The sequence below is a fragment of the Scyliorhinus canicula genome, chromosome 5 (assembly GCF_902713615.1).
Source record: "Scyliorhinus canicula chromosome 5, sScyCan1.1, whole genome shotgun sequence".
Lineage (NCBI taxonomy): Eukaryota > Metazoa > Chordata > Chondrichthyes > Carcharhiniformes > Scyliorhinidae > Scyliorhinus > Scyliorhinus canicula.
The window spans coordinates 46,331,376-46,343,885 of NC_052150.1; the positions used below are offsets into that span (position 1 = coordinate 46,331,376).

Genomic DNA, 12,510 nt, shown 5'->3' on the forward strand with positions numbered 1-12,510 from the left:
GTGTTTCATTCTCTTTCTCACTACCCCATCTCACATTTTGCAATGTACCCCCTGCCAATTTCCTTCCAGAAATATTTTATTCCCGACTTGTCCCTCATTCGGTCTCCAAACAACTACTGTCGATGCCCAACCCTATAAAAGTACCAATCAAACTGACAGTTAAAATATCAATAACAGGAGCTATAAGCATTTGACACCTCTTTATCTTACGCAAACCATGAGCCATTGACAAAAGAGATCACAGAACAAAACAATTTATTATCACATAATTAAGCTCTCAATCCAGTACACTTTTTGTTTATCCCAGCTGTGTCAACAGCGATAATCATTTTATTGGAGTCTGAGCTTTTGACCAAGCCTTGTTGTTCAGGTGTTGGGATGGATGGGGCAAGGATAAGGCCTCTTGACCTTGCTTCTCAAAAAGTTCCCAAATCCGGACTGTGCTTCACAATATAAGATACTTGAATTTTCAGTGACTGAGTGAAAGGATGATGTAAAGACTTTTACTGTAACAAACTAAAGCAACATTAGATATTTTGTTGGACAGCTCATACTCTAACCGACAGAAAAGTTTCCACATTTAACTCTTAAGTTGTCATAAATTGCCCACACGCTTATACTTCAATGCTGTCCCTTTGCTGGACACTTTATTCTCCTGAGCCAGTCCAAAGCTATTCACTGCTCTCAATGACATGCTGTTCTTCAAATACTTTTACATCTTCATGAGAGTTGAGCATCTCATCCAAAAGACAGAACCTTGACAGTCAGCACTCCTTCAGATTATATGCTCAGGTCTCTGGAGTGAGGCTTGAACACATGACCTTCGTGATTCACAGATGGGTTCCAACACTAAGCCATTTCACTTCCCCAGTTTGGTAACATCTAATCCCGGAACCTATTTACACCCTGAAGGTTATATGAGAGATTCCTTCTCTCTAACCCAGGCTAGGTGAATCTTCTATCCTCCTTTAAGTTCTCACAAACTCAGTCTGAGTGCGAGATCCCAGCTCCCATGTTCTGTGTGGTGAACTAAAGGGTCAGTATTTTCTCTGTTTCAGTTGCAGGACTAGTGTTCTACCTTGTGTTCTCTTTATTTTAGATTCATGCAGACTTACTTTGGTCTGTAAGGTCCCATAATATCTTGGGAAATCCTGTAATCTGATACTGCAATGGCTTGCTCTGGACTCTTACCTTCCCAAAACCTATCTCTATGGAAAGGTGAATCACATCAGCCTTGTATTCAGGAAGAAATGCCAATTAGTTATTCTTAAACCTCTAACACATTCTAACCTGGAATTAAATTGGCACTTCAAGATAAATATTTATAAAACGTGATATTCCTGTCTGTGAGACTTGGAGATTAATGGTCGACCCACGGTCAGCGCAGATGCTCTTGCTGTTGTTTATAGAGTGAACATCTGACACTTTCTCAGCAAATCTCTTGATTGCAACCCCTCTTGTTCCATAACAACCAAGCCACCCAGGCTTGTTGTCAGGCAGATTTGAACAGGTCACATGGCCCTCTTCATTCCTTCACTTTACATTAGAGGCAGTCCCAACGCACAATCTTTTAAAATCCATATTTGTAACAACTCTCAATATTAATGTAAAGATCCACAATGTTCCAAAACTGCAATGAGATAAATGACCAGATAATTTATTTATGTCACGTTAATGGGGATGCAAATATTGGCCAGGCCATTGCGAGAACTCGCCTCCTGTTCTTCAAATACTTTTACATCTTCATGAGAGTTGAGCATCTCATCCAAAAGGCAGAACCTTGACAGTCAGCACTCCTTCAGATTATATGCTCAGGTCTCTGGAGTGAGGCTTGAACACATGACCTTCGTGATTCACAGATGGGTTCCAACACTAAGCCAAGGCTTGATACCCCTCTTTGGAGTAAAGATACAAAATGTTTTACACGTGTGATAATTAGTTGTACGCTGATTCAATGTTTTAAAAATGGGGGTATCAAGTACTGGAGCAGAGAGGGAATACTGAAGTAGGACAAAGCTTTACTTGGGCCACAGTTAGAACGTAAGTCCTTGCTAAGTCCTTCTCGAGCAGGAGAGACTTTACTTATAAATAGGGAGAGAAGAAACTGGTATAGAAGTAAAATACTACAGATGCTGAAACTCTGAAATAAAAACAAAAAAATGCTGGAAATAACTCAGCCAGTGTGGCAACATCTGTGGAGAGAGCAATAGAGTGACCGTTCAGATGTTTGACCTTTCATCAGAACCATCTGACGAAAGGCGACAGACATGAAATGTTTGCTCTCTTTCTCCCTTTACAGATGTTGCCAGAAGTTGAGTATTTACAGCATTTTCTGTTTTGATTACTGGAGAAAATGGGACTGTTTTCGCTCATAGATTAAAACAAGATCTGACGTATGTCCATGATTATGTGGTGAGGAATCCAAAAGTATGATAGAAAAGGAGATTATTTGGTGGGAAATTGCAAACGGCTGCATCTTGGGATGCAGTGTTATTTTCAAAGGCATGAATCAGGAGGTCAGTACAACAGTAAAGTTATCTCTGGGATTTTCTTATTATGTATAGTTTAGCATTATGCTTCTGACACAGACTTGCAAAGTCCCCAGGGATGTCCTTTGAATACAGTTGATTTAACCCATTGGAAACACCTTGGCTGACTTGAAGTTGAGGCCATGGAATGGAGGACGTGCATATTGAAATGAACATGCTAGATAACAGAATGACTGAGAAGCTTGGGAGTAGGATGTTGGCCAAATACTGATCTGGGCTTCAGTGTTCCGGATGGATTGGTAAGTGTGAAATTGACCCTTTAAACTCTGGGGAGGGGTTCTTTATGCAGACCATTTATTTATGGACCTCCGTGTCAGCATACAGTACGTGGGGCCGTGTACAGTAGTCCTGTTTGCTTCTCAGTTTGTTTATTTAAGCTAATCTAAGCATGTCATTATTTAATGGTTTTAACATGGGATTATTCCCTGATTCTCCCAAACTATCATCACCGTATTGAGGTTTATTCATTTCTACACTTGGTGCATGTACAACCCAGCACAAAAATAGCTCTAAGACCATGCAACATGTTGTATTTTTGAACCTGTCATAATAATCAAGCTGGAGGTTCTTGATGCTGCGGAATGAAATACGGCAATTTCCCAAGTGAGACCTAACATTGTCATGCCTGCCAAACGCCATTCTTCAACCATGGCCTTGCAGTTTTAATTTTACACTTTGAATCTGTTTTTGTTGCTTTTTTTGCCAAGGGGGTACAGAAAGATCACCACATTTAGGGTGTGATTCAGTGGCCTTTTTGCCCTTGAGTGACAGGCCGAAAACGAGAACCGCGCCGAACTGCTTGCGATGCAACTGGCATGCTGTTGTAGATGAAATCGGGATCCCGCCGTAGCGTGGCAAGAAAACAATAATCACCACTTAAGCCCGATTTCCATACAATTAACAGGAGCCACCCCATATCCAATGGACTCCCGTGAACCAGCGGCCTCCCCAGCAAGTGGTCACGCTGGCAGCGATTAGTACTCCTTTTGAAAAATGTAAACTGGCGAAAGGGCTTCTGCGGGAAGCTGAGGAGGTGAGCAGCCATCTTCGCTCACAGGCAATTAGCACTGGGTTTGCTGCCCCGGTGCTATGAAGGGGAGGCAGTCCACCCTTGGCTAGGGTGGTCTGCCATGGGGGGGATCGGAGCTTGGGGGGGGGGGGGGGGGGGGGGACTGCATGACGACCCATGGATCGTGCATACCCATTTCGGGGCCAACCCCAGTCCCTGTCCATCTGCTCCATCGACCAGCCATAACCCCCAGTGACTGCGGTGGCCTCAGGCCATGTGGCTGAAGGCGATTGCTAATAAGTAATTGGCAATCGTAGTTGAGTGAGCACTTCACACTTGAATTTCCGTGGGTGGGCGGGCCATTTAGCATCCCAATCAGACCGCAATGCCTGAACACTGTGCCTGAGCACTGCAGGAGGCAACACCACAGGTGCAGCAGCCAACATCCGAACACCAGGGGCTGGACCCCAGCCCCAAGGGACATGTCCATGGCTGGAGGGTGGGTGAGTGCAATGGCTTGGGGACCAGCACACAATCCACGTAACGGCTCTGAAGTTCAATGAGTGGGGGGACCCCCCAACCCCCGGCTTCGGTCAAGTGTGCTTGGGCAGGGCTCTCCGGGTGTGGAGGAGTGGGAGGGATCAATGGGGGAATGGAAGCTCTTGGGGTGGAAAATATTGGTGTTTGTCAGTCTCACAGCCGCTCCCAACTCCTTACCGATATTGAAAGGTATGGATCCCGCGGAACTTGCCCTTGTGTTGCTGTTGGCATGCCGGGCAGCCAGGCGCCGGACACGGCAACAGCATCGACAGAGGCTCGAGGCGGCGGACCATGTGCTGGGTTCTGTCCCACGCCCAGACCCGCCCACCCATCAGGCCAGGGTGACACCCAGATGAAGGAGGCCTGCAACGGCCTTGGATGTTCAGACATCGCTGGTCTTCAAAGCAAATGACGGACAGCGCATGCCGCAGGAGGTCTACCTTAACAAGGAGATGGTGCGGCATCTGTGCCATGTCCTCCTGGACTTGGCACCACATGGAAGAGGAGGACACCCGCTCTTGGTGGCCGTCAAGGTCGCCGCAGTCCTGAACGTTTCTGCCTCGGGATCATTCCAGAGCTTGAATGGGGATCTGCGTGGCATCTCTCAGGCTACAGCTCACAGGTCACGGATTCCCTGTTGCTTGGGCAGAAAATTATATAGACTTTGACATGCACCAAGTCAAACAAGATGCCCGGGCAGCAGGATTCTCTGCCATCACCGGGATGCCCCAGGTCCAGGGGCTGATGGACTTGGGTTTACTGGCCCAGCACGGTAGCACAGTGGTTAGCACTGTTGCTTCATAGCGCAAGGGTCCCAGTTTGAATCCCGCTTGGTTCACTGTCTGTGCAGAGTCTGCACGTTCCCCCCGTGTCTGTGTGGGTTTCCTCTGGGTGCTCCAGTTTCGTCCCACAAGTCCCGAAAGACATGCTGGTTAGGGGAATTGGACATTCTGAATTCGCCCTCAGTGTACCCGAACAGGCGCCATAGTGTGGCGACTAGGGGAGTTTCACAGTAACTTCATTGCAGCGTTAATGTGAGCCTACTTGTGACAATAAAGATTATTATTATTATATTGGTGAACAGGACCCCGAGGATCTACGGGGCAGTTCTTCAAAGGGACTGGCAGTCGGAAGGCCTAGCTAAGTGGGGTTGGCTGTGCTACATCAGCTTCTGTGCTGCTCTACCTTGTTAATGAAAATGAAATGAAAATCTCTTATTGTCACGAGTAGGCGTCAATGAAGTTACTGTGAAAAGCCCCTAGTCGCCACATTCCGGCGCCTGTCCGGGGAGGCTGGTACGGGAATCGAACCGTGCTGCAGGCCTGCTTGGTCTGCTTTAAAAGCCAGCGATTTAGCCCAGTGAGCGATTGCAGTTAGCTGGGGGGGGGGGGGGGCTGGCGATTGCTGTCCTGGCGAATCGGCTGGCGAGCCTTTATTTAAGGAATGAAGCGCGTGGGACCTCCTTAAGTGGAACAATTAATGTTGTATTCCGGTGGCGGTCTCACCAGGAAGCTCGCGGCAGTTCTCGCTTGCTACCACTTAGAAACTCCATATCACACTTAGAAATGTTTTGGAACGGGCAGCCTGGTGGCGCAGTGGGTTAGCCCTGCTGCCTCACGGTGCCATGGTCCCAGATTCGATCCCGGCTCTGGGTCACTGTCCGTGTGGAGTTTGTACATTCTCTCTGTGTTTGTGTGGGTTTCGCCCCCACAACCCAAAGATGTGCAGGGTAGGTGGATTGGCCACGCTAAATTGCCCCTTAATTGGAAAAAAAAATGAATTGGGTACTCTAAATTTATTTAAAAAAAGAAATGATTTGGAACAATCGCCACATTTTTATTTAAGGAAAGTGAATTGAACACATTTCTGTATTTACTGCAACCAGTAGTGAGATTTGAAGACTACTTCAAAGTGTTTTCAGGAGAAAGGAAGAATATTTAGAAATCTATAACTGCTTTGTACAATATCTTTTAGGGGTTATGCTAGTTTCTTTGTTTCATGGTGTACTGAAAGTATTTCCATTTAATTAAAAATAAATTGAACCAGTTACTGTAGTTTGTAAGCTCTCTGGCCTGTGTTTAAAAGCCATTAATCTCCAATATAACCTGAGCTGTACTTAAACCAGTAGCCAAATTACTTCAAATAGTTTAATTTTCAATCTTCAAGTGAATCACCTTCTGGGTTGGGTTACTGAAAAAATACAGGTCCCGACCATCATGGCAAGTACTGTTCAACTATTCACACAAAGTGATCCAATTAAAATCCTTAAATTGTAGCGCACGTCACCTTTGTCCTGGCCAGTATTTATTGAAGTTACAGATTGGGAACATTCTTGATGTGTATAAATCAGTATTGTGTTACTGTATGCTGTACCTTTATCAACTGAAAAGCATACCTTATTTTCTGAACAAATTTCAAACCTCTCCAGTCTTCTATGGAAAAAATTATTTTTTCATTTGACAGCAAAATCATGGTTGGTTTACAGAGGTAACCTCTTTTTAAATGATTCCACCAGAGACACGAATTTTGGAAAAGTAATGTCAGAGTGGACTTGCATTTATTTAGTGACTTTCTTGACCATGGGGGCTGTCAATGCTCTTTACATTCAATTGAGCACTTCAGAACATTGTTACTTTTGTAATGTAGAAAACGTGGCAACCGATTTGCAAACAGCAAATCCCCAAAACCAGCCATGTGACAATGACCAGAAAGGTATTGGTTGACATCTAAATAATGGCCAGGTCATCAAAAGAGTTCCCTTGCTCTTTGAAATAATGCTGCAGGATCTCTTGCATCCATTTAAGAAGGCGATCGGGCCTCTTTTTTTTCTTTTAAAATTGGTTTCCAATTAATGGGCAATTTAGTGTGGCCAGTCCACCTACCCTACACATCTTTGGGTTGTGGGCATGAGACCCACGCAGACACAGGGAGAATGTGCAAACTCCAAATGGACAATGACCATGATTGAGCCCGGTCCTCGGCGGCGTAAGGCATCAGTGCTAATCACCGTGCCGCCCGAGATCCGGCCTCTGTTCAACGTCTCTTCTGAAACATGACACTTGCAATAGTGCAGCAAACCCTCCGTATGGCAATCAAGTATCATTCTGGATTTTATACTCAAGCCTCTGAGGTGAATGAAGCAATACTGCGAGAGAAATTTCACAATTCTTGAAACTTGTTTGTAATTGGACAAGCAGAGTTATTTTGTGATAAACCAATCATTTTAAAATGTAGAGTTTTTTTTAAAAAACTGGTTCAACGACTCACCCTCTGATTGATCTGTTCCCTGTAAGAACACTATTCACGACGTCCTATGCTGTTCCTGCTCATGTATTTGCTTTGTTTGGCCCCTTGTCCCGCACTGTAACCAATCACTGTCGATGTACCATTTGTCAATGTACTCTGTCGATTAATCATTTGTCCACTATGTACATACTGCGTACATTCCCTCGGCTGCAGAAGAATACTTTTCACTGTACTTCGGTACATGTGACAATAAATCAAATCGAATCAAATCAGATTTTGCCTGAAGAAAGCATAGGGTATCATGCAACATGTTCATGCCCCGGTGCAGGCCTCACCCATAGGAGAGGGAGAAAGATTGCTGTCTCTTTTCTTTGCCCTACAAATAAGTTTCTGATGAGACTATATAGTAACTGGAGTGAAATCTTTGAACAGGAAAGATTTGTGTTGATGAACAGAGGTTGAAATGATTTCAGGTCGTTGACAATGAACTTGAAAGTGCACTGATTGCAGGGCAGACAGTCTAAAAACGTTTTATAAAGAGCAACGGATGAATGAATAATTTTGGTGGGATATGAGTTATTGAATCCCAAGCTCTTCCAGAAATTGGCTGTGGGATATTTATCATCCAGTGGCCAGAGTGTTACAGATTTAAGAATTTGAAATAACTCTTTACTTAATCTACCATTAATAGTGTTGGATTGCTTAATTGTTCCCAATGTCACCTAACATATGGGGCTGGGTTCTGCAATTTTGAGGCTGTGTCCGGAGGAAGTGTCTCATCATGGAAGAAAAAGTCGACAGTGCCCCCGCACCAATGCTCTGCCTGGTGAGGGGCTAGCAGCCGCGCCATGTAAAACCACCGGCATTCCCGACAGAAACGGCCGGAGAATTTCCGTGGCCGTGCACGCGCATGACGACAACCTACACAACATGACGCCGGCCGCATGCGGACCCAGCCTGCCAGATACTGCGTCCATGTAACCCCCCCCCCCCCCCCCCTCGCCACCACCCCTGGCCAGCGGAACACCCCCCCCCCCCACGGACTGTGGCGGTGCTGGACACAGTCCGCAGCTGCCACGCGAGGTTGACAAAAACCACAGAGCACACGTGTCCCACGCTGTCGGGAAGTCAGCCCATTGGGGGCGAAGCATCGATGGAGGGCCTTCAGGTGACCTTATTAGGCCATCCCAAAGGCGTGCAGCATACTCACCGATGACGGCGTTTTGGAGAGGGCGGAACATCTAAAAACAGGTGTGATTCTCTGCTTGCCGACGCCAAAATCATATTCAGCGATCTGGCGGAAAATCCACTTTGATGCCGATTTCGCACTGATCTCTTGCATATTCATTCCCTTTCCTTGAAATTTATATGATCAGGATTTTTGACCTTGGAAAATCACAAAGCCATTGAAGTTGTTTTGAAATTTTATTCCTTTTGAAATGTGGTAACCAATTTGCCCACAGCAGTATTCCAGAAACAACCATATGATCATTCCCAGAAAGCTCTGGTTGAGCCCAATCATCATGAGGTTGATTGACACATGATGGCTGAATGATGTTTGATGTAAACTGAATTATCCTGCTGAATTATCCGTGGTTGAAATGTCAAAGTAACTTTCCAAAAAATTGGATTTGGTTTACGTTTCTGGTTTGGCAAGGGGGAGAATTTCATCAAATGTAACATTTGAACCCTGTATTCTAATCTGATACAAGAGTTCAGGCATATTGCTGTTTTTTTGTGGAAATCTGAATCTTTGGTGCCAGAGGTTTGGTCTTCCTTTGGCCTTCTCTATCTCATTTATGGAAGAAGTCTGCTTATTTTGGCAAATTGTTCAATTTTGCCTCGGTAGATATTGTGTGCATTGGGTGGCAGGAAGGCGTAATGTAGAGTGAAAATTGTTGTGTTTGATCTGCAGAGTGGTGAAACTGTTCATTCTGAAGCTATCCTGTGATTCTGATTAAAGCAGCGACCTTAGAATTTATATATATATATGATAGGGTGTTCATATTGAAAGTTTCATATCTGCTGTGGTAATTTAAGTATTGTTGTTCTGAAGCATTTACAAGTCGGTGGAATTTTTTTTTAGCCGTATTATTACTGCATTGAAATCACTCCTATGTAGCGAATGGAGCTTTGCTGTATCTAGTTGTATGTTAAGTTAAGTTGAGATGTGATGGTTATTAGTATGTGGGTGGTTACTAAATGTTGTGAGATAAAATAATCATTCCTGATAAAGGAATGCAGATCTTCTGTCATAGTTTAGCACGGATAATTACAAATTCAAATTATTTGATTTGATATAGCTGGACCAGCCAGAATCAACTAAGATCATTTATTCAGCATGCACACAGGCCCAAACATTTCTGTCAAAATAGTGATGAGGCTAATAGCACTCACCCTTATTTATGTGCAAATGTCACAGTAACTTCAGGCAAGGACAGATTTGTGATGACATCTGTAAATCAAGAATTTTCTGTTGGAGATGCATTGATTTGCCACCAACTCTGAAAAATCAGCATCTTGCTGTCTGCCTCGCCATTTAAATGTATTGACTGGCATGAAGTGCTGTACTTGCATGGTAGAGATTAAGTAAACTTGCCACAAAATTAACCCATTTTGAGTTTAAGTACTCTTTTATTGGTGTGGCCAGTACTAATTACTGCCATGCAACCTCTCTGGCACTGAAAATAAACTATAGTGTCCCATTTCTTCAGGTTTTAATTGTCGTTTAAGATGTTTAACCAGAATATTTTAAAATTTTTCTTCCTGTCCCACTCTTTCTCAAACTTCCTTTCCCTGTCTTTTGCATTAAATAACTGTATTCATGATTCTAACTTGCACTTCTTTGTTCAGACCATGCATAGTTAATTTCAGAATCCTTCAATCTGATTGGTTGTGGACAAACACTGTTCACTGCATCCCTAAATGCCCTATGGAGGGTGTCACACTGTTTCCATTGTACACTTTCAGCAGCTTGCAGGGTCAAGTGTCGCCAACATTAAATGGACATGGGTGATTTTAGTTGGTCAGCTCCAGGAATTTTGCTGGCGTCCACAGAAGATAGAAATGGAGCTATAGCTGACCGTTTGCTTTTAATTGTTATGAATATTGTTTAGAATTTTTCTGGAAATTGATCAGCTTCAAGTGAATTTCCCAGCTGGCTGAGGAGGAGCATTAACTATGCTGGACATCCATTTAGCCCTAGCTGATTAGACTATCTTTCACATAACCGTGTACTATTTTATCATCATTCAATCTGAGACATTCTCAAAACTCCACCCATCACTTTGTTTATTTGTAGAGCCTCTCACTCTTAGCTTCTCTCTTTGAAGTGCATTTGACTTCACAGTGGCATCCAGCATTCGGTTGACCTCCGAAGCACCGACTGAAGTTGCTAGCCCCTTTTCTCTTTTGCGCTTTGTTCTTTCCCCCAATAAGGTACCCAAATTTTACGTGGCAGACTTGTGAACTGTTAAAAGTATGTGTAGCCTTTGCTAAGTCATTTTGAAGTCTTCCAAACCACCAGTTTTCTGTTCTCCCCAGTGCCCAGAATGAAGCTGAGGGGAGGGGAAGGGAGGGGGTGTGGTGGTGGTTGGGGGGGGGGGGGGGGGGGGGGGGGGGGGGGGAGGAGGAGAGAGAGAGAATGAATAGGATGAACCTGTGGCTCAGATAAGGCATTGGCTTCACAGTGGCTGAACCCAGATAAACTCCTGTTTTTATTTATGGAGGATTCAGAATTTATACTGGAAATTGCATGCCATCATTTTATCCCCTTTCCCATAAAAACTATAAATCGATGGGCTTGAGCATAGTCATCGATTTGGGGCAGAAATGTCTCCCAAGAAGAAAACGTTGTGAAAGCCGTTTGTTATAGTTGCCAAAGCTTGGTACTTGCGTATAACTGTTCCAAAACAATTATTAGCCTTTAATTTCTGAACTCTGCATTGTTCTTGCATATAAATGACATTAATATTTTAGCGTGTTAACTACTTTAAAATAATTTTCTTTCTTAGGAGTCGTCACACCCTGAAAGTTAGAGAGCATAAAGTGCTGGGCCCCTATGTAGATGGCTTGTCGCAGCTGGCTGTTACTTGTTTTGAAGTAAGTATGTGCATTGAACATTATGTTTTTTGGCCTGAATATTAAATGATTCATGTGTAAATTTAAAGAGTCAGCATTTCTGTGTTTTTTTTTATTTAAAAAAACAGAACCGTGATGAGTGCTCCCTTTGCGGTTTGCAGATTTTTGAAGGAAGTATCTCAGTTGCACCACATCTGTTACATTTTTCAGTACAAATAAATGGCTCTGCGCAACCAGCTAAACACCTCAAAATTGAGATGACAAAACTTGATCCTTTCAGGCTTGTTGGCTTAATATCGAATGTTTACTTAAAGAATCATTTAATTCTCAGCCTCCTTTGTAGCTGAATGTATCATTTATGAGTGCATTTTAGCAGAGGCACGTGTGAGGGATTACATTTTGGTAAGAAAAATAAGGAGGTTTGAAAAACGTGTATGTATGTCAGGGGAACAAACAGATCTGGGAGTACAAACAAAAGCAGATTATCAAAAGTTGTGAACTCAGTAAGCCCATAACAATAGTCAACCCGAACAATGGGGCTTATTTCCGGAGGCAACGGGCAAACTTTTATGCCCCCCCCCCCCCCCCCCCCCCCCCCCCAAAACATGTTCTGAGCCGGCCGGGGGGGGGGGGGGGGGGGGGGGAGGGAGGAAGAGAGAGAAGAAGAGAGAAAGAGCGACAAATTGCATGGACGGGAAGCTCACCCGTGCCCCATTTAAGGCCTTAAAGTGGTCACTTGATGGCCACTTTAGGGCGGTGGGGGGCTATCCTCACCCGATGTCTCCTTCTGACTCTGAGCTCCCACCTCTCGGGACTGGTGACCTCTGGACCTCGCTGGCCTTCCCACCCTGCGTCCCCTGCCACTTACCTGTCCTCCATGAGGGGATAAAAAAAAATTTGCAAGGGTGTTAGCAGGACTGTGCAGTTATAACCATCAGGAAAGGATGAAGCGATTGGGGCTCTTTTTTTCTCTTTCAAAAAAAGACTCCAGGGTAACTTAACAGGTCTTTACATCCACTTAGTGGTCAAGGTTTATTTTCCAATGTTTGTGGAGTTTGTGATACGGTTAATATAAACCTGAAAGAA

At 44.2% G+C, this 12,510-nt stretch overlaps 1 protein-coding gene across 1 annotated transcript in view; it reads left to right on the top strand.

Moving 5' to 3' along the window:
- Nucleotides 1-12,510, top strand: part of kif13a (kinesin family member 13A) — a 350,954-nt gene that overhangs the window by 195,875 nt on the left and 142,569 nt on the right. The window contains 1 exon segment of the mRNA XM_038796988.1: nt 11,358-11,445. Within this exon segment, the coding sequence (XP_038652916.1) occupies nt 11,358-11,445 (88 nt within the window).